Source organism: Scophthalmus maximus, chromosome 8 (genome assembly GCF_022379125.1).
Source record: "Scophthalmus maximus strain ysfricsl-2021 chromosome 8, ASM2237912v1, whole genome shotgun sequence".
Lineage (NCBI taxonomy): Eukaryota > Metazoa > Chordata > Actinopteri > Pleuronectiformes > Scophthalmidae > Scophthalmus > Scophthalmus maximus.
The window spans coordinates 25,800,850-25,823,950 of NC_061522.1; the positions used below are offsets into that span (position 1 = coordinate 25,800,850).

The 23,101-nt window shown below is 41.1% G+C and overlaps 1 protein-coding gene and 1 long non-coding RNA gene across 2 annotated transcripts in view; both read left to right on the plus strand.

The window, feature by feature from the left end:
* ntsr1 (neurotensin receptor 1 (high affinity)) overlaps positions 1-23,101 on the plus strand; it is a 108,184-nt gene that overhangs the window by 60,341 nt on the left and 24,742 nt on the right. Inside the window, exon 3 of the mRNA XM_035645571.2 lies at positions 20,606-20,690. Coding sequence (XP_035501464.1) covers positions 20,606-20,690 — 85 coding nt within the window. The remainder of the gene's footprint in view (positions 1-20,605; positions 20,691-23,101) is intronic.
* LOC124850484 lies at positions 11,348-14,231 on the plus strand. The gene is made up of 3 exons (XR_007031372.1): positions 11,348-11,364; positions 11,754-11,795; positions 13,926-14,231. It is a non-coding gene; the product is annotated as an uncharacterized LOC124850484 (long non-coding RNA).

Consider the following 23,101-nt stretch of genomic DNA (forward strand, 5'->3'; position numbering starts at 1 on the left):
TGCCACTGAAACTCCTGCCTTCCTGGAATGAGTGTGAAATTTGAAGTGCTATACAATCACCGATGGCTTCCGGTTGTGGTGGTTCTGCACCAACGTGACCAGCTCTTTGAAGCCAATGTCTCCTGGTTTCTCAACGCTGCCAAATTGCTTATCAGCCTATACGTCTTGGCCCAGCACACACTGAGGAGGATTGTCCGTTTCTTTCCCTCTTCAGCGATGTCATTCACCAGGAAAAAGTGCTTGAGTCTTCCAACGTATTCAATCCAGTCACTTCCCCTCTCGACGAACGCACTGAGCGAGCCGACCTTAGCCATGGCACCTTTTTTTTTCCGGGAAAACATCTTTGCCGCCACTAGTTTCGCTTACACTCAGCGATCAGTTTGATCCTCGTCGCCATTAAGTGTGGCAACCTGAGAAGAATAATGCACGCACACTGTGATCATTACTTTGTTTACTGAACTTTTGCTCACAGCTTATAGAGGTAGCTACAACTAGGTGCATCGTGTGTATCCCCATAAACTGCCCAACCGGGGACCAGGACTACCCAAAGGTTCCGGGGTGTAACACTATAAAATTCCAGTGAAACAGTGAAACAGTGAAACAGTTTTAACAGGCCTCATATCACCGTCAGATGCAGCTTCGCTCACAGCCCCTCCGAGGCGTCCTTTCTCCACCAAACAGCATCTGAGAAATGGATTTTCTTTATATTCTGAGAATTAATCATGCTGATTCCCTGCCATGTCACCCTAACCATCACCCGTACCTTTACAAACAAAAGTAATTTATGGCGTACCGCCTGTCACTTGGTAGAGGTGTTAATTTAGGAAATGGCCGATGTTGGTAATTTTTAACACATACAAGAGAGTTCGTCGTATGAGTTGCAGAAAATTACTAAATGATCATTAAATTGTGCATCGGTTTGGGCTAAATTGGTTATAAGCAATAATTAATAATTATCAAAGATGATTATGATTTATTAAAATCAGTAGAACTTATTAATCAATGTTAAAAGCAATGGGGCACCACCGGGAAACCGGGACCAATAACCAATAAATAGTCAATTCAGTCTCAAGAATTAAGGGTGTTCATATCTGGTAGATATGAGCATATGGAGTGAGCTGAAGGTGTGAATCCGATCACGGACTCTGTCAATCAGCCTTTATCACAATGTACGTGCAAACAACACAAAACAACTTCTCCTTAAAATATAACAGCATTTATTAACTTTAGCAATATCAATGTACAATCTCAATCTAAAACTACTTTAATCAACAGATGTCTATCATATGCTAAGCTACCAATCATATATCATATGAACAACATATGAAAAGACAACAACAAGCAAGAGTGTGTGTGTGTGTGTGTGTGTGTGTGTGTGTGTGTGTGCACGTGAAAAGGGGAGGAGGAACAAAATGGCGGACGTGACCTTCAGATTGTTGTGAGACCTCAAGTTAAACGGCGGCTACCTTTAAACATGTGACTCTAACAAAGGAGAGATCAGCGACGTAGTTAACTTCGGACCAGTATCTCTCAAGCACCCACGAGTGTGCGCAAATGTTTGTTAGCAAGAAGAAAGCAGCAGTAAGGCTCATGCGATGATGACTGAGATTCAGCACCTGGTTTGTATCACACAGGGACGCAGAGGCTCAGATGATGAGTCGGGGCGTTTCTGTTCTCTAAACCGACGACAGCGTACTGAGTTCAGACACAATGGCAGAGCAACAGACAATAGTCCGACGGGGTCGGACACAAATCACAGTCAAGCAACACTAATAATAACGCAGTTATTATAGCAGCAATAAACAGGACACGGCGGTCCGGTACAACTTCAGAACAATACAAAGTAGGTTAAATTTACTAAAGCACACATAAATACAGCCTACGTTCTTCTGTGGGGGGCCAAGATTCTTGGCCCTCTCTTCTTTGTTCGGCCTCTTTGTTCTCGAGGACCATGCGTTCACTCAGGCTTCTGGGTTGACATGCGGTTCCAGAGGGATGGGGCCCTAATGAAAATGGCACAATCACCCTTGGATTTGCGGTGAGAGCGGGGTAAGGATAAAAGACCTTAGTCTGATGATCGGAGTGGCCTAGAGGTAGTGTAGGGATTTAGGAGTTCAGAGATATATGAAGGGGCAATATTGTGTGGGGCCTTGTATGTAATAAGCATTATATTGAACTCTGTACTTTATGGGGAGCCAATGGAGGTGTGCAAGGATTGGTGTAATGTGCGATCTGCGATTGGATTTAGTTAACAGCCTGGGTGCAACTTTTTGCACTAGTTGCAAGCGAGACAGGGCTGTTTGACTGAGGCAGGAGAATAAGGAATTGGAGTAGTCAAGGCGTGATAGGTGAAGGTATGGATTAGTGATTATAGATCTCTGGTGGATAGCATTCATACAATTTGTAAGATGTTGCGGAGTTGGAAGAAACAGGTTTGTACAAGTTTATTTATATGGGGGTCAAAGTTCATGTTCTGATCAAAGATAACACCGAGATTTCTTGTGGAGGTTTTCACATTGATGACAAGGGGCCGATGCAGGACTTCACATTGGAGGCAAAGTTGTCGGGAACAATGCGAAGTACCTCAGTTTTTTGTGGGTTTAGATGGAGAAAATCAAGTGCAATCCAATCCTTAATAGCAGTCAGATGGTCATGGAGGGTACTTATACTGAACAAAATTATAAATATATAAACACTTTTGTTTTTGCCCCCATTTTTCAGTAGCTGAACTACGAACTATTCTACGAATACAAAAGGCTTATATCTCTCAAATATTGTTCACAAATCAAGCACTTCTCCTTTGCCGAGATAATCCATCCACCTCACAGGTGTGGCATATCAAGATGCTGATTAGACAGCATAATTATAGCACAGGTGTGCCTTAGGCTTGCCACAATAAAAGGCCACTCTAAAATGTGCAGTTTTACTGTATTGGTGGAGTCCGGGGGGGTCCGAAAACCAGTCAGTGTCTGTGGTGACCACCATTTGCCTCACGGAGTGCAACACATCTCCTTCGCATAGAGTTGATCAGGTTGTTGATTGTGGCCTGTGGAATGTTGGTCCACTCTTCAATGGCTGTGCGAAGTTGCTGGATATTGGCAGGACCTGGAACTGGCTGTCGTATACGCCAATCCAGAGCATCCCAAACATGCTCAATGGGTGATATGTACGGTGAGTATGCTGGCCATGCAAGAACTGGGATGTTTTCAGCTTCCAGGAATTGTGTACAGATCCTTGCAACATGGGGCCGTGCATTATCATGCTGCAACATGAGGTGATGGTCGTGGATGAATGGCACAACAATGGGCCTCATGATCTCGTCACGGTATCTCTGTGCATTCAAAATGCCATCAATAAAATGCACCTGTGTTCGTTGTCCATAACATACGCCTGCCCATACCATAACCACACCGCCACCATGGGCCACTCGATCCACAACGTTGACATCAGCAACCCGCTCACCCACACAGCGCCATACACGCTGTCTGCCATCTGCCCTGTACAGTGAAAACCGGGATCCATCCGTGAAGAGAACACCTCTCCAAAGTGCCAGACGCCATCGAATGTGAGCATTTGCTCACTCAAGTCAGTTACGACGACGAACTGCAGTCAGGTCGAGACCCCGATGAGGACGACGAGCATGCAGATGAACTTCCCTGAGACGGTTTCTGACAGTTTGTGCAGATATTCTTTGGTTTTGCAAACTGATTGTTGCAGCAGCTTTCGGGGTGGCTGGTCTCAGACGATCTTGGAGGTGAATATGCTGGATATCGAGGTCCTGGGCCGGTGTGGTTATACGTGGTCTGCGGTTGTGAGGCCGGTTGGATGTACTGCCAAATTCTCTGAAATGCCTTTGGAGACGGCTTATGGTAGAGGAATGAACATTCAATTCACGGCCAACAGCTCTGGTGGACATTCCTGCAGTTAGCATGCCAATTGCACGCTCCCTTAAAACTTGCGACATCTGTGGCATTGTGCTGTGTGATAAAACTGCACATTTTAGAGTGGCCTTTTATTGTGGCCAGCCTAAGGCACACCTGTGCAATAATCATGCTGTCTAATCAGCATCTTGATATGCCACACCTGTGAGGTGGATGGATTATCTCGGGCAAAGGAGAAGTGCTCACTAACACAGATTTAGACAGATTTGTGAACAATATTTGAGAGAAATAAGCCTTTTGTGTACGAAGAAAAAGTCTTAGATCTTTGAGTTCAGCTCATGAAAAACCGGTGCAAAAACAAAAGTGTTGCGTTTATAATTTTGTTCAGTTTGGACATGGTTTAACTGAAAAATACAACTGGGTGTCTTCAGCGTAACAGTGATAGGAGATGCAGTTGAACTGATCAACTAGGTAACCTAGAAGAAGCATGTATAGTGAGAAGAGGATGGGACCCAAGATTGAACCCTGCGGAACAGGATAAGGGGGCAGGAGAGGACACACGGTTGTTTATGGTTACCTTAAATTGTCGGTTTGAAAGATAGGATGAGTAGGGAGCTGTAGTATCTAGCGCTGATACACATAGGTCATTGAACCAGGTTACAAGAATGTTTACATTTGAGGAGTTTGGAGCAATTAGCACGATATTTATAATTATCAGTAATCTGGGCACACGGGCTAATTATCCAAACCTGTGATCTCAGTCTCAAAAGGGTGATCACCTGACATAAATATTTTTGATATTGATATTCCAGATTGAACAGAGAAGGTCGGTGAATTCAAGCACTGACTCTGTCAACAAGCCTTCGTCACAATATACATGCAAATAACACAAGGAAACATCTCTTTAAAGAATAACAGAATTTATTAACAACAGTGAAATCCATTTTCAACCAACATCACTTCTATTATATACTATTACTACACAAACAATCAACACGAATAACAACAATCCGCTTCTAGTGGATCTGTGGAGGTAGATATGTACGTGAATAGGGGTATGCGTGTGCTCCCTATATGTATGTATGGAATGTATGCAAGTATGTGCGACTTTGATTGAGTCTTACGTGTATCTGTTATTACGAAGGGACGCGCAGCCGCATCTCTGGATTCCTAATCAACAGATGGCATTCTGATTTCAACCAGGACAGCAGAGCAACACTCAAAAAGTCTGATCACGTCAGACAACAATAAAAAAAATACTGCGAGGTAACAGAATAGAATTTCAGATATGCTAAACAGTAATATCTGCGTTGTTGCAGCAAAAAGGGACTCGGCGGTCCCTAAATCACAAGCAACAATAAAACACACTTAAAATCAAACAGACCAGAGCTAAGATGTGTCTTACTGTGATTCCTGGGGGAAGAGTTTGAGTGTGAAGAAAGAAAGTCATCCACCTTGGGCGCGCGTCAGGGGCTGCGGTGAGGGACGATGGCCGGGACTGTGCACACAGTCACTAACGGCAGGGCTGTTGTCCGGGTGTCTGAGGAACAGCGGTCGACGATCTTTGAGACACAAGTGGATTCCTTTGTGTCGCTTCTGCAGGCATCGGTTGAAGAATGTCCGGGCGTGTCGCAGCAGACTTTATCCGGGATACTGGGTGTTTGTGTGTATCCTGTTTGCACACAAAGTAAGGACTTCAGCTCGGCCAGCGAGTGGAGATCCTTTAAGGCCAAATTCTCGTGCACGTGGTAACATCTGCTAAGAGGTTACGGGTCCTTCTGTCTACAATGGTCCGACGACTTACGGTCTTCTCACGGTTTGAAAGGGCTGAATGAAAGTCAGTTCTTCGCTTATATGGTCCACGGGTTCGCCGTAGAGGACCCCACCCACCGTGAGCTGGGGATTTACGGCAGTTCTGTAGTTCAGCTGTGCAGAGCATTATGCATAATGCAGGCTTTGCCTCTGATTTCGGACATTGTTCTGTGATTTGTCAGAGAACAGGCTTTCTCTGGTCAGAGTCTGTATGGTGAGGCGCAACAGTACTAAAATCAGTAAAACAGGATGAAAAGGTAGCTGCAGAATAGGTATTTAAGAAGCGAGTGTGTACTGTGCGCTTCTGCGGTAACTTGGATGACTGAAGTACGGTGTCAAAGACAATTGAATTGTGGTCAGAAACAAAATCAGAGAGATAGTTCAGAGTTAGGGCAAGGGTAAAAACAAGGTCAAGAGTGTGACCATGGTCATGTGTAGAACCTGACACATGTTGAACAAGGTTAAAAGACCCGGTGATATTTTAAAAGTTGGTTGCAAAGGTGTAGGAGAAGTTGTCAATGTGCACATTAAAATCGCCAGCCATAATGATTCTGTCATATTTGAGCACCACTGAAGTTAGTAATTTAGAGAGATCGTTTAATAAAGCATTATTAGGTTGTGGAGGTCAATTGACAACCAGGCAACATACTGGGATTTCACAATTGATTTTAAAAAACAATAGTTCAAAGCTTTTGAAGGTACCCCATGTAATCTGAATACAGGTAAAGTTATTCTTGAAGACACTCGCAATGCCCCCGCCATGACCAGTGGACCTTGGGAGATTTAAGGTCTGGTAGTTAGGAGGACAAAGCTCCACTAGAGGGCAGCTGTTTCCAGGTTTCAGGCAAGTCTCAGCCAGAAGTAAAAAATCCAGATTTTGGGATAAAATTAGGTCGTTAAGAATAAAAGTTTTGTTTAAAACAGATCTTGTGTTACACAACATAAACACTGCTGGATTAATAGGTATGATTGGATGAGAGCTTTTGAGGGAGATCTTAGTCAGATTGTTTGTATTAAGAGCAGGCTGCAGTGTTTATCATATTTTGTTGGTCTGTAGTTTATGATAACATGGATAGAATGGACAGAGTGAGTAACAGCCTCAGCCAGAGGACAAATGAAGCTGTATCCTGGCAGGGGGAAACACTGAAATACTCGGGATAGGTATATTAATGCATTGCCTGAATGCAATTAAATGTCAGGCTGGGAAAGCAATGCAATGGATGAGGTTTGAGGTCAGTTGCTTAGTTCCATCACCATTTGGGTGGATACCGTCTTGTTTGTAAAAATACCTCCTTTGCCAAAAGGAGTCAAAGTTGTTGATGAAACCATAGCCTGTAGCGGTGCAGAAGTTCATTAACTAGTGATGCAGACCGAACAGGCGGCTAAAGCGCTCTGAGCCCTTGCCTAGGGAAGGAATGGGGCCTGACAGGATACAGTTTTTGCCTAGGCTCTCTATGGTTATGGGCAGCTGGGGTCGGTTTGGATGCAGCTAATCGAGCGCATAGTTGATCTTGGCGAAACGGGATCTTCGATCAAAGTCTATGTTTGCCAAACATCAGTTGATGCCGGTGAGTTCAGCAGCTGACAGTATATTTTCATTCTCATCTGTAGTGGCCCTTCTCAATAACATAAAGATGGTCCGATTCAGCAGCAGCTTGTGTGGGCTGCTGTTGAATATTATAATAATGTGGTTTCCTTCCGCTGGAAAGGTCACTATTTATGTAGAGTAAAATATTCTGTGGAGTTCGCTGAATGACTTGCTGTGTCGCAGATGCTCGGTTTGTTCCCTGACAGCAGCCGCAGATGCGGCGCCGAGAAGGTGACCTATCAAAATAAACCACATTTGCTGTTACCTTCAGTAATTACAGGATTGCCAGATCAGATTTAGGTGTGAAATCTTAGAGATTGCCACTTCAAATTTCTGGGAGGTATTCCATGAGTTTGTTGATGTCATAAGGCCTTTTGGCTATTTGCATCTAGGTTCCATCAATTTAAGCCCTCTATTTTTATTAAATTTAAGCCCACAGCAGTGGAGATGAATAGTGTGTTAGACCCTGATGTAATCTCTGTTAATGGTCACACATACTGGAACTCAAATATATTTTCAGTCTCTCTTGTGTGTATCGCCATATTGTCTTGTACTTGTGTTGAGTGTGGTGAAATCATTGTTTTCTGAGTTTGGCATCAGGGCTGGATTAATCAAGGGTTTATTCTATTGTTTCAGACTTCACAGAAAATCCAGCTAGCGGCCTGTTTCTTGCAGTATCACGTGGTCTTTTCGTCTGCCGCTCACTTTGGTCCACTGGAGGAATTTGCATTTTGTGCTGTCATTCATGGTCCCAGGGGATGAATTGTAATAATCCTCTGACCTTTCCTCCTGGGCCATAAGAAAGTTGACAGCTATTAGCAGTTCCTGCTTGCAGTGTACTCAACCAGTACTGGATTAATTTGATACAGAAGACAATTTAAAGTATGCTGGATGGATGCATGGATGTTTGTTTGTGATGGAATTAGTAAACTTTAAGGTCTGTTTGTAACAAACACTGCTGAAGCCCTGAGTGCTGACTGTTGTTAGTTTTTTTCGGGTCACTGAGACCTGGCTAAGCCTAGAGGACAATTTTCCTCTTATCTTGCTATGTTCCTCCTACTCCACACCACTTAAATTTCACCCCCTTAAAGCAGAGAGAATGGGCGGTGCGATTACCCTGTTTTATATGAATCGTTATGACTGTTCCCCCTTCTCTTTCAGGAATTTCAGCAGGTTTTAAATCTTACGGGGTTTTTTGTGTGCCTGTCTCTCAGGCTTTTACTTGGAGATTTGAACTATCAAGTTTGCTGCCCCACACACTCTCTATCTCTGCTGATTTTAAGACTCTTATTGGGTAATTTAATTTTAAACAGTTTGTGAATAGCTCTCCAAAACTTGGAACCAATTGATAATTGTGTATCAAAACTGGCAGTTTTAAATGCTACACTTCCTGTATTTTTAACTTTGATTCTGCTGGTTCTTCGTGAAGATGCCTTTGTAGCACCTTCTCGTCCGTGTCTATCTGAGCAGTATCCTAACATTGGTGACATGATCAAGCATTTTTACGGTAACTGACTGACTACCCTGGACTCCTTTGTACCTTATAAAACTAGAATGCCTAAACATGAGACACAGCCAATAAACATGCTTGATCCATCAAAAGAGATGGTGCAGTATGGCTGCCTCGGTGTGTTGGTGTGTAGCAGTTTGTCTCTTTTTGTTTGTTAATTTAGTGTTTTGTCTAACAACTCTGAGCCCTTTAAGTAGAGAAGAGCTCATGAACATCAAGGAAACAACTCCAGTGGATTTATTTCCTGAATTCCTCATCCCTTCTGTGGAAATTCTTGACATTTTGGTCATTACATTTTGAGCTCACCGTTTGTGCTTCACGGAAACTTGGCTGTGTGCATCATCACTGGACTCTGCGCTGCAGCTGGCAGGCTTCCAGCTGTTCAGAGCGGACCGCGACACGGAGCTCTCCGGCAAAACGAAAGGTGGAGGTATCTGTTTTTACATCAACAGTGGCTGGTGCAAAGATGTGACGGTGATCCTACAACACTGTTTTTCTATTCTGGAAACTTTCATCCTGAACAGCTCTAAGTACAGGTGAAAACACTCTCAGGACACATTGAGGACAGATCTCAAAAACCACATGCGGAGGTTGTTAAAGTCGCATGTGTCCACATTCTAATTGAAGTGAGAATGGGTATGTGACTTTTGGCCACATTAGGGACCACCTACTCAAATGACGCCCTCTGCGTGAGTGGAAATAAACAGAATTTGACAAATCATACCATAATGCGTAAAACACTGTTTTACTTTTTTATTTACTGCCGCTGTTCCCTAAATGTCGATGCAGAGAACTGCAGTGAAAATAGAATGATCGGGAGATGTTGAAGGAAGTTGTGTGTTCACGTGAATGAGGCATTTTTACAGCGGTAGAAGCGGATCGTAGTCATGGCATCATTTAAGTCTGTAAAATACACAGATTATAGTGGAAAAGCAATGACTGTAAAAATGTTGGGAATGGAGTGATATGAGAGAGAGAGAGAGAGGGCAGCGTATGTGATGTGTGAGCATGGAGAGAGAGTTGATGGCAGAAGTTAATGTGAGGTTCCGGTTGCAGTGTCTCAATTTGATAACTAAGTGTAAAGAAGAAGTCTCTGTGTTCTTTGCTTTACTGTTGGGGAAAGTGAAATAGTTTTTTGCATATTTTATTATTTTGTTAAAAACAACAACGCATTTGCTCTTTTGCAAATGGAAAAAATGTACTTGTTGAATTACATACAGAGCGGGTAAGTGAAATCAGATCACAAGTGGTCACTGAAGACGCATGTGGAGACACATTCTGCTGCCAGATGAGAATGTTGTACCCCTGAAAATGGGGAGAAATATCACAAGAGTGATACGGTGAAGTTTCCTCACTGAGAACTTTAGTGTAATTATTTTACCAAATTATGACAAATCTTCTTCAAGTTATAACAGCATACACTGTAATTCACTGAAACATACTCATCTTTCAAATATAACTGCCAAGCACTAAGTATCTTAAGCTCAGTAAACTTCCACAACATTCACCAAAAGTCAATACAGTGCATGGATACAAATATCACTGCGAAATATATTACCTAATACATACATGTGCATTCACAGTTGACATAAAATCCCGGCTACTCACAGTACTCTCTGTTACTGAGCAATGCTTCGCTAACACACGCACCACTACACTCTGCAAACTCTAACTTACTCAAAATGCTACGAAACACTCCCTTAACACTCTGGACATGTTAGCAGGTTGTTACAGCCAAATCAACTCTATTTATTATCAACAACATACCTGAAAATGGGAAGAAAAATAATCACAATAGTGATATGGTGATTTCCTCACTGAGAACTTCAGTGTAATGAGGAAAAAACTGCGGTTTCCCCAGGTTCCTCGGGCAGAGACAAAAGCAATCGATCTCAGGCTACCAGATTCCGATCACTTTGTAGATCAAAGATTAACACCTTAATTTAGACAAAAGAATAAAGTAACTCATATAACATTACTCTTAGAATGTTCCCCTTTTACAAGTGACTGATTTGAACTGTTTAACACAATTTTATGATTTGAATCAATCCCTATAAAATAGCAAACATGAATGTATGATCTTTAACCTCAGTGCAGATTTTAAGACCCTAATAGACCATGAACTTATAAAGGCTTTTAAACTTATACAGAATATGAGTGTACTCTCTTTAACCTGTCACAAGAACAGACGGACTGAGAGCTGCCACTTGTGATCGGATCAGTCAGGTTGGATGTTACTGCCAGGTGAAAATGGGGTCATAGTCACAGGGTACTATCAACATCAAAATAAGCTATGAATAGATATAAGAATAACACCAAGTGAACACATTGACTCAAATCAATACACTTCCAAGGTCAAACAATCCTACACTGTAAATTATTTCAGAATTTCATATAACTGTAAATTTCACAGTAAATTACACCACAGGTTTTAATTGTGATATTTTACAATATAATACCACAATTTTGCGTTTTATTGTGAAATTCCTGTAGGCGCGGCTATTACGGAAACTACTGTGAAGACAGGCTTTTTTTAGCTGCATCATTCTGAGCTTGTCCAGACTGAGACAGAGGTAAGTGTCAAAACGTTGGATTTCGTCAAACTAATTGTCATGAGTTTTTCAATATGAAAGAGCACATTATTTGATCGTATGTGCCGAGTAACGTTAGCTGTCACTGTTTTTGTCATTTGTAATGCATTTGTTGCCCGAGATTTGAAGCTAGCATACAGAGAAACGTTATATTAGCAGCTAACTCACGGTAGGTTTGCGTGTGCTATTTTTTTTTTAACAGACATAAAAATAAAATAAAATAAGAATGTTGGTTGTAGTGTTAGTTTTACTGCTGGTAATAGTGCGACATTAACAACACTGTAAAAAAAAAAATCTGGAGCCTCAAATAGTTCGGTTTGGTCAGTATGTGTTAGCTTCTCTGAGAGCTAATGGTGATCTCTCCTTCATAGGTTTTCCCAGCCTAGTTGACCAGCAGAGCACTGCGAAGTGAGGTAAGCTGTGGCCATAATGACCATTGTTATTAACCAGAAATTGATTAGTGTCATGGATTACTGCAATGGTAGCTATTTCTTTCAAATTTGAAACTGTGTTTGTCCTGAGTTTTTCCCCTTGCTGTGTGTGTGATATTGAGAGGGTTCCCACGGGTCCTTAAAATGTCTTAAATTGTCTTAAATTGCCTAAATTTACTAAAATTTTGCAGACAGTATTTTAAGATGATGGGGTGAATTGTCACAGATTGTCACACATAATAGCCTACCGTAAATCACCTAATGCAGTGGTTCTCAACCTTTTTTAGACCAGCGCCCCCCTATCCATTATCTAGGTCCCTTACTGCCCCCCACCCCCCATCAACTAAGATAGGTCAATTGCCCTGATTATTAATGATTAGGCCCTATTATTAGTATTATTATTGTTATGATGATTCTTATTGTTGTTATTAGGCATATTATTGTTTTGACTATTGTTCAGACCTTTAATTCATTTTATACAGAACTCTAGCTCAGCAAGGATAGGAAGGCCTGTCAAATTGATGATTTAAACCAGTATGAATATTATTTGAACTACACTACTTACAACTTTTATTTAGTATCCAGCAAGTTGACATAAACAAGCACACCCAGCGAGAAGAGATAATGAAGAATGAATGAAGTTAGCTGAGAGAGAGCAGTGGACTTCACATGACATTAGGGCTGAACGATTTGGGGAAAATATCTCATTGCGATTTTTCTGACAGATATTGCGATTTGATATGCGACTATAATTACGCACACACACACACACACACACACACACACACACACACACACACACACACACACACACACAAACTGAAAGAGAGCTAGATGTGTTGAAGAGGAGAAAGGGAGAAAGCAGAAAATGAACACATGGTGACGGTGCTCTCTGTCGGTCAGGCCCGTATCCAGGATTTTAGCAATACTGAGGTCCAATAATTTTATATTTTTTCCCTGATCTAAATTTGCACATTTTAAGACTTTAGAGAACAAAAATTGTATAACAGTAGCTTCAAAACCATGTCAGTGGGCAGTAGCATAAATGACTAGCGATAGCGAGGACAATGATAGCAGAGAGCAGTGGAGATTTTGAGAGACTATGGGGGTCAGAGCCCACTAGGGGGGTCCGAGAACATGCTCCCCCGAAATAAAATTTTGTACATTTTAAAGTTAAATCCATCAATCTGGTGAACTTTGATAGCAATTTATGAGTCAAGATCTATAAGAACTTTATGCTCTTGTAAACAACTGTGAGCTGTAGACTTACAACCTTTACGTGTGTTGTACAACTACAAAAGAAAAATAGCTTCTTTTAAAAATATCATTCTTTGCATAAAATACTAACAGAACAATTGATTAAAATTAACAATTAATTAAAATTAACATTAATATTGAACTTCAGACCTGCAGGAATTTGGGGGGAAAGTAGAATTTTTAATGAACAGATTATTTCTTGAGGATATTGCAATATATCAGGTGACCATAATTCTTTCTGTATTGGGATTTTCGTTTCATGGCAGCAGAGAGGCTACTCTCCACTGCTGGAGACATCTTCCTGCTAATCCTGCTAATTATTCAAGAAATCAGTCCGTCAGTCATATCTGGAGAACCGTTCATCTTATCAGCGGGACACTTGGCATGTGTCTTGTTTAGGGAACAAGAAAGTACAGTGTTGAATTTGGACATGTTACGTTCAGTATTGATAAATTTGGAGATGGAGAAGTCAGCAGAGGACCAGGTGAGTCTGCTTATGATACTGTAGGTTGAGCATGAAGTGGTAACATACTCGTGTACAAAAGCTACTTTAAAATCCATATGGCAATGTTGTAAAAAATTCCAAAGTGTAAACATTTATGCCAGGTGAGTTGTTTTTAATTTTTCTTTACAGATTCTGAACCTCAGAACTACTAATGATGTTCAATATTTATCTAAACAAAGTCATAACACATCCATATGAAAGATAGGCTGGTCCACCAACAAATCACTAAATCAATTATACTTTGCTCCCACAAAAGGTGACAGTCATGTTCGTCACTGCAGATAATGCTGGTGTAGAGTTTTGTCAGTCTTTTACAGTAATGTTGATTATTATTGTGATATTTTTTACAGGACCAATGCCTTAGAGTCGACGACAGCACAGCCTGACCCGTCAGCCGACAGAGCTGCTTTGACACGAAAGAGCCAGGAAACCCTGTGCAGACAGTTTCTTCCTTTTTTTGTACATATGTTGTTTATGCTAATATTATAATATATATATATATATATTTTTGGTATATTGTATGATGTTCCAAAAAAATAAACAGGCACATGTGACAAATTGTGTTGTCATTATTTGTGCAGCTTGTAAAGAGGTAAATGTAATGTTTGGATTGTTTATGCTGTGAGTATAAAGAAAAGGCCTTGAACATTTAAAGGGCCCATATTATGCCCCCTTTTACACAAGTTACATTGGTTTTCAGGTATGTGTACTACATGTCTTTGCCATTCCATGTCAAAACACCTCAAGGATCAAGCCAAACAGCACCCTCCTCTTTCTGTATAAACAGCCCTGTGAGACTACGGTCGATTCCAGCGCTTTCCTGCTCACATCTCGCCCCCCTCCCTTCGTGTACCGCAAAGCCCCTCCTCGCTCCTCCCCGGGTCTGCTGCGCAACTACGCCGTTGCGCTGCCATGACAACAGTCGCATGTGACAAGGCACAAACACGACGTAGAGACCCGGGAGGCACAGCGAACACATTCTCCATAATTACACACAGAGCACAGGGCTGGCGATGTATGTATCGCGATAGACACGTTATCAATAGAAAATGCGTTCGAAAGAACGTTTCGATCATTTTTTTGTCTTCGTTGGAAGAAACTGGAGCAAAGTGTTTTCCTACGCCTGCCGGCCGCTTGCAACCTACGCCGGCCGGCCGCGATCTACCTACGCCGGCCGGCCGCAAATCTAACTACCCAGGGCCGGCCGCGAGTCTACCTACGCCGGAACGCTTATATCGTGATACAGTTTTCAGCCATATCGCCCAGCCCTAGAGCACATACGATCTTGAAAACGTACATTTGCCTCCTCCGGAGCAAACATTATTATGTCTTTTGGCCATTCCTGCGGTCATTTCGCTTCCGGGGAGAAAATTATTGCGTAGACGCGATCTGTTTTTACGCACTTCAAAGGTGCCGCTCAGGTTGGGGGCGTGGTTGCTCCAGTAGCAGGAGTCAACTTACGTTCCTTGACACCCAGGCTGTGAATGGCTCATTTACAGACCGTCTGCACGGCCAACCCAAACCACAAATCAACGACTCATTGTTTTCTTTTCATTCTCCGTGGGCTTGCAGACACCCCAGATAACCAAATATACGTGGAGGCACGCTGAAAAGGTGCCTGGAGCATAATATGGGCCCTTTAAAAGATTTTTATTCCAACAATATAGAGCAGATCATAAATAAACATTGGTATTGCACAAAATACTGCATGTGCAAAATGTAAACCTCCATATGTGGCAGCCTGGACACGGGAGTCATGAAGTTGCCCACAGGATTTTCTTTCCATGTCTGTGGGCAGTTCTGGCAGACACAAGTAGGTTAAGCCTGCAACGGGACTGCCCGGTGTTGGAGGTGTAGTAAGTGAAGCAGCAGGCTTGTGTCACATCACTGCTCCAAGCTCAGTCCTCGAGTACTGGCCTGTACAGTAACACATGATTAGATTCGATACATGATAAATGATTACATGTATGATTAGATACATTGAACAGAGTCTGGAGTAAACTCAGTCTGAGCCAACAACACTCATCGTCCAACAACGGTCTGACGTGCTACAAAGGTGCTGCAGCTGTTTCATCGTTACAATATGGCTGAAATGCGCTGAAGTTTAAAAATATAAAGTCAAAACAAACGTCTGTGTATTACTGCCAGCCGTGTTTATGTTTTAGCTTAGCCTGCAGCAGTCTGTTGCTATCTAGCCAGCAACAAGTTACTGCATCATAACTCTATTTTCAATGATATTTCCCAACACTAACATGTTAGCTGGACAAATGTGCCCACCAACAATAGCCCTTTTCATTGTTTACATTTATATTATGATAATGTCCGGTGTTTTCTTACTTGTGAATGAGCCACGAACACTCAGTTAGCATGTTGTGCTCCGCTCGTGTCTTCCTCCTCCGATGCAGTCAGACTCAGGCAGCAGTGCGCGTTCATGTGTTGTGGGGGAGGAGCTTTGGACAGAGGTCTGAAGGAAGCGAGTGGGACTTTGCGAGCGATTTTCGAAATCGCCTACCCTTCCTTTAAACAAGTAATGTTTAGATGACTTGCGTTTAGGAGCTGTTTTTTTAACCAAAAATGATGCTATGGTTCCTTAAGTATTGAGCGTACTGCAACTGCGGTGACCAAATGAAAGTGGTGGTGACTGCTTGGGAGCAGACGTATTTTTAAGACATTAAGGAGACATGTAGCTTATCTTCTAGAAGGTATTATGCCCAGTGTTCTTTCAAGCAAATGACACATGACACTTTAACCTGTGCTAATCTCTCCAAAGCAGGGACCAGCACATTTCAGGATAGTCCAGCCTTCTCTGCATTTCCATGAGATTATTGACAGCTGTTCCGCCCCTGCCTCTCAACCAATGAGAACTGCAGCGCGCGATGGACATGCTAAAGGTAATGCTAGCTTAGTCTCGCCTTCATCACAGTTGATTATCACAGTTCCCTTGTCTTGAAGTGCTTGAGTTTCTAGCAAATTACATTTAACATTTTGATCCAGGCAACTCTGATCAAAATATTGACAATTACTTTAGGGAACTAGAGAACACCCTAATTGACTTGCCTAATGCAACCCAAAGGGAGAAAGTTAAACTTGTGTGGAAAACCAGCTCCAAAGCTGTTCACAAGTTTATACAGACTTTACATCCTCGTGTCAGAAATGACTTTTCAATTCAATTCAATTTTATTTGTATAGCACCATATCACAACATACATTGTCTCAAGGCACTACATAGTGAGGTCAATATTGCAATATTACAGGGAAAACCCAACAAATCCCACAATGAGCAAAGCACTTGGCGACGGTGGAGAGAAAAAACTCCCTTTAAACAGGACGAAATCTCTGACAGAACCAGACTAGTTGTGGGCGGTCATCTGTTTCGACCGGTTGGGGTGAGGAGAGAAGTGGGGAAGAGAGGAGAAGTGGGCAGAAAGAGGGTGGGAGGAGAGAAGAGAGAGAGAGGACAGTTGTACAACCGCCGCTTTAATCTCTACCAGACTGATACTTATAATTAAAAAATACAATGATGTTGACGTTATTATTAGTGATGATGATATTAATAATAATAATAATAACAATAATAATGACGGGTTTGGGTCCTGCAGCTCTGGGGTCAGAGATACACTAGGAGAGATAGAAAACACAAACAGGGTTAGTGATGTGTACTGTAAACATATCGGGAGATAGAGTGCAGCCTGTGGTTGTCTCCAGAGGTGACGGAGATGAGCTGCTGGATTTGTTGGTGTAACCCAGTAGAAAATTGGGCCCTGTTATATTATTTTATTGCCCATATTATTTACTTATTTCTCATAAAGTTTCCCCTTTCTTTATTTCGTCTGTAATATTCCCTTAATTCTCATATTGTTTACCTGTTGGGTCATTAAGCTGTCAATCACAGTGATTTTGCTCATATTGGAGTCTTATTGGCCCCGCCCCCTCACGTAACTGTCGTCAATGCGCAGACAGAACGATAACACCAGCAGACGAGTGAAACGAGTGGAGAAAACGAGTCAAACTGTAACAAGTGGCAGTTATTAAGCTGTATACACACGGAGTTGGAATTGAAGGGAAACATAACCGAAGTGAGAGAGAGTGACCTGATAACCGAGCGCCGGGAGTTTCATTACTTTTGGCAGAGTCTTGGTGAGTTGATGAAGCTAGAAGCTAAAGCTAATGCTCATGGCCAACCGTGCTAGCCATGCTGTGTGTTACCACAAGGCTACGTAGGAAGCTCGTATTTTTACCGCTGATGCTGTGTGAACCTGACTTTATGTTTACTGTTGTACAGAGAGTGTTGAAGCTACATTTAAAGCAGCATATTCTTTCACTGATAATCTGATAGAAAATATGAAGCTAAACCATTTTATTTTGCTGTTCAATTTATTTGCACTTTACTTTTGTGGTGTTTTTATGTTTTTGAGCATGTATGCTCTGTTATGCACTACCTGTGCTAATGGTATGTAGCATATGTTTAAAAAGACTTCTATATGCACTTATAGCCTTGAATTTACTATTTTGAGGTGTAGCCTGTAAGATGTGTTTTATGTTACACAGTAAAAACACACATGGTTAAATAAGGTTTATTTAATCATATTTCATAGTTAAAAGAGTTGAAGTGATAAATAGCTAAAGATAATTCATATTTACTTAAGAGTATAGCACATTTCATATGTGGAAAACACTGTACAATTAAAAAGATAATTCATTCACTGTATTACTATTGTGTTTCAACAGTATGTTGAGGATTTTGATGATATCCATCATGGCCATAAAGAGTGTTATTTCAAGACCCATGTAGTAATAGCCTATTTTCATATAGGCTAGTTTTTTTGGAGTCCTTGGAAACCCTCTCGAGAATCTGGATCGAATTCCCCTTGACGAAGGGGTGGCGAGCTAGTGAACATACCTCCTTATCCAAAGGAGTGGACCGAGATCACCTGTGCCGAGGAGGAGACCATTCTTCCTTTACCTCATCACTTGAGTATATCAGGTGAAAGCGCTCTGAAGCGCCACACACGACCCCTTGACTTTTTGACATCTGACTTGACATTCCCCTTTTTACTAAAGTATACTGAACTGGCCGAACCAAGAGAACTAAAGGAACAAAAACTGAACTTAAAGGAAAACTAAACTTAAAGGAACCCTTCCAAGGAATTTATTTTATTTTATTTGTTGTTATGGACAATTTTTCCGCTAGTTAATGGTGTTTACAGAGAGTTGTTTGAGATTCAATGTTATGGTCTAAACTGTGAAACATTGCTGAATATTCTTGATTGCACTGAAATTTATTTTATTTTTTCTACAAAGTTTAATACAGTCAATTTAAAAGTAACCTGTGGCTCCAGTTAATCATTGTGTTGTCACTTTATTCCTTCCCTTATTACGAACCTAGTCACTGGTCCATATCTGAGTACTCTACTGCCCTAGAGTGTTACATTAATCACACGCACAGACCCATACACACACACACACACACACACACACACACACACAGGAAAGAGGCAGGAGTGCTGCAACCCACCAGTCATGACACAGACATTGGAACGGCAGCCAGTAGACCCTAGGTTAGTAAGTTCAGTGACCACTTTTAATTATCTCTTGAAACCCCAACGTTATAAAAAAGCATTAAAGGCAGCAGAAGTTAGAACCATATGTCAGGTGCATGTTTTTCAGATGTGTCACATGGCTTTCAATTGTTTTTTTCATATAAACATCAAAACAACCAAATATTCATGTGGATGTGACACACCTTGAGAATCATTAGCCAATGAAATCTGAATACACATACATGGTTTATTTTTATTTACATTGAAATGAAATTCAAAATAATTTGCCTGTTTAGGGCGTTTAACTTGTGCGCAACGGTCTTTGCTCATCGTAAAACGTCCAACAGTCCTTAAATGATTCTTTATGTGTGGATTCAATCTGACCTTTTCATGTCCTCTCCTTTGTTCTGTTCTGTCTCCTCTCCCCATTTCTAGGTGGATTAACGGTTACAAAGTTTGATATTTAGACTAGACATTTAACTTTTTCATTCTGAATTGTTCTTCATTGGTTGATTAATGAATCTATTAATTGGATTGCATGACATTTTGACATGTCTTAGCAAAATAAGGATAGGTTGAACTCATTTCATTTACAATGGCTCAGTTCCAAAAAAATATGGAGGGCAAACATGCACAATAAGGACACTGCAAGGACTCTTACAAGGACCTGTAATAGAGTGATTTTTAAACTATATTATGAAAATGTCTGTTCCAAACATTGTAGTAACTAGTAGAGTGCATATGTCCACCATGGCCCAACGAAGCCACATTTAAATCTGCTCTAACTGGATTTTTATTTGGATCTGCAATCAGATCACTCCAATAAATAATTTAATAATAGTATTAAAAAAAAAAAAAATTCCATCCAGATCCATGCATTATTCCTTGAAAATGTCAAGAAATGCCCTATCTCAAGTTCCTTGATCAGTCCCTTTGTTCAGATCCACCCCCTAAAATTTCTTGGCCAATGTCTCATCCTTCCAATACATTTCATAGAAATATTATCAGTAGTTTTTGCGTAGTTTTCTGCTGACAGACAAAACCAAACCAGCCAAAAAAGAAACAAACAAATGGATAGGGTGGGAGGGCATACCTTCCTTGGCAGATGCAACAATACTGTACTAAGCTAAGAACTGTTTAGAAACCGATAACTGCAATTCATGGAAAAAGTCACACGCCTTGACAATCATTAGCCAATAAAATCTGAACACAGACATGGTGTATTTTTCTTTACATTGAAATGAAATAATTTGCTTGTTTAGGCTCTGGGATAACTTGTGCGCGCTGTCTTTTCAATCAAGATGTTGTTATTCTTTGGCAGTATTCACATCATAACCATGTGAACATTATGCACAATTTGCAGATAAGACTTTGGAATTACTGCATCACTATTATGCTTTGAGTGTAATATTTATCCTCACTGTATCTGCCTACATTATTTCTGACTTCCTCAGGGGTTCTAATGCTTTCTCTCTGTCTCTTGTGTCCAGGAGCGGTGGTCATAGCCTTCGTGGTCTGCTGGCTGCCCTATCACGCCCGCCGCCTCATGTTTTGCTACGTATCTGACTGGTCTGAGTGAGTAATGACTTTTCCCAGCCTCTCGTGATAGAACCTCCAGCAGTTTGTTTGCTCATTTGATCACTGCAGAAACACACACCCATGCTGCCTACGCACACACATATACCTTCACATCCATGATCATTAACACACATTCCCAAACATATGCTCGAACCTCTAATCTGCACACACACGATAATATTGGGTATAGCCGTCATTAAGAGGGTCATTAGTTACGAGCGCCTGAAAAAGAGAAGCAGGGCCAATACGTCTTCCTGATTAGATTGCTTTCATTTATAACATTATCATCCTCTCTCTCGCCTTCTCTCTCTCACTGGCTCACACTCTCTTTTCTCTTTGTCTCACACACCATTCCAGTAAACAAATGTAATTGCTAGGAAAACCTCTTTCTTGGACTCTGTATGAAAGATGTGAAAACTGCATTTCAATTTAAGAATAGGGATTTGTAGACCCTCAGTGAACACATGGTAACTGTGAGAACATCCGGATTGTGGTGGCTGCTGTCCTGAGACCAACATTTTGTGTAGGGTTAGTGTTAGGGTTAGTATTGTGGTTGATCATCACCATTCGGTGAAAAGGTGGGAGCCCGGGAGTCCGAGTTACTGTTTCTGACTGACTGGAGGAAACATTTTGGGAACCCTCTGTTTCTGAGACTATTGAAGAGAATTTGTGTTCCTTAAAATCAGGTCCATCTTTGGAGTCCAGTGTTCAGTTCTTCTGATTCATCTATAATAGAGGGTATCCCCCATGTTGTCATGACTCAACTAATTTGCGTCGATGCGTCGCCCCAAACAACTAGATTAACTCTTGTCCCACACTCCAGTCCAGTGGTGACGGGAAGGAAGAAGAAATCAAACAACAACAATATCAGCGCAATGAATGTCAGGGCTGGCGCGTGCCGTTAGATTAGTCAAATAATCGAAAAAATAATCACTAGATTAATCGTTTGAAAAAAAATTGTTTGGAAAGCTCTAGTCAGCTGCTACAAATACCCTAGTGTCCACAAATATTCTACCCCCATTTCCCCATGGGGATCAATAAAGATAAACAAAAATGACCATGAAAAGTATTTTATCCACCTCTGAAGAAAAATATGGTTTCTGTACCATTATAGTTTATATTTCATTGAAAAGAATTTAAATTTGACATTCACTTGTCAGACAAAAAGACCTCATTGGAGAATGAGAAATGATGAAAGCAGCTTGATTTTTTTTTCTTCTTTAGTCATCATGAATGAACAGACAGATAAGATAAGATCATGTCATGTTGCCTATTTTTCAGTTCTTTTTCATTACTGTCCGAGGATGCACTGAGCTTTGAACATATTGCTTATCTGCCTATTACTGTAGTTGATACCCTTACCGTAACCCTTATCTTTATATATATATATATAGTTTATACGCGTCAGTATATTAGTGCGCAGCCTGGAATCAGTATTTAATCTTGGCAAGGAAGGAGGTGTTATCTTTGTTTTTCATTGAATTAAACAGTGATACAGTTAGTCAATTAGTGCCATTACATATTCATAAGCAACTGAATGCCATCCAATACTGTAAATTATGTGAGCAGCCGTTTGTCTTTGAAATCAGCGGATTATGTTGATCCTGTGTTGGTGCATGTCTTTTCTGCATCATGTCTGCAGTGAAGTCATTATTGAGAGAAAAGCACTGTTATTATTCTCTCAGTATGTTGCTACAGGCATCAAAAAACCTGCAGGGCACAGCATCAGCTGTCATAAGGACAGCGTGAGTCAACTCCCCTGCAATAGTAAAATACAATCCTCTTCGGATTCGCTACATTTCAGATGTGAGATTGTATCATTTTGGAAGCAATTTTGCTTGGTCCAGTAAATAGCAGCAATGAAAAATATTTCCTGGCCTCTTCTCTTTTCCTCTCGCCACCATTTCTCTCCCCTCACCCCAACCGGTCGTGGCAGATGGTTCTCCCACAACTGAGTGTGGTTATGCTTGAAATTTCTTCCTGTTAAAAGGTTTTATTCTCCATGTTCCCCAAGTGCTGCTCATTGTGGGAACGGTTGGGTTTCTACGTAAAGTTGTGAGGTCACGACCTCACTATTTTAAGTGCCTGGAGATAAGGCATGTTGTGTTTTGGCGCTGTACAAATAAATTTAACTGAATTGAAACGAGGTTGCTCTGTTCACCTGTTAAGATGACCTTTCCCACAATGAGACTTTGTCAATATGGATGCAAATGTCTAGCAATCAGTAACATTTCATGCAAAAAAATTCTATAATAACCTAGTGTTTGAACTAATGGCATGGCTCCTTATCTGTGCAAAATTGAGGCGTATTAATAAGGCATTTGAGCAATAAATTGAAGAAACAGATTTTGAATTATAATGACAAAATAATAACTTCAATTAAATCTCTGGTGCTGCTTCTCCCTTTA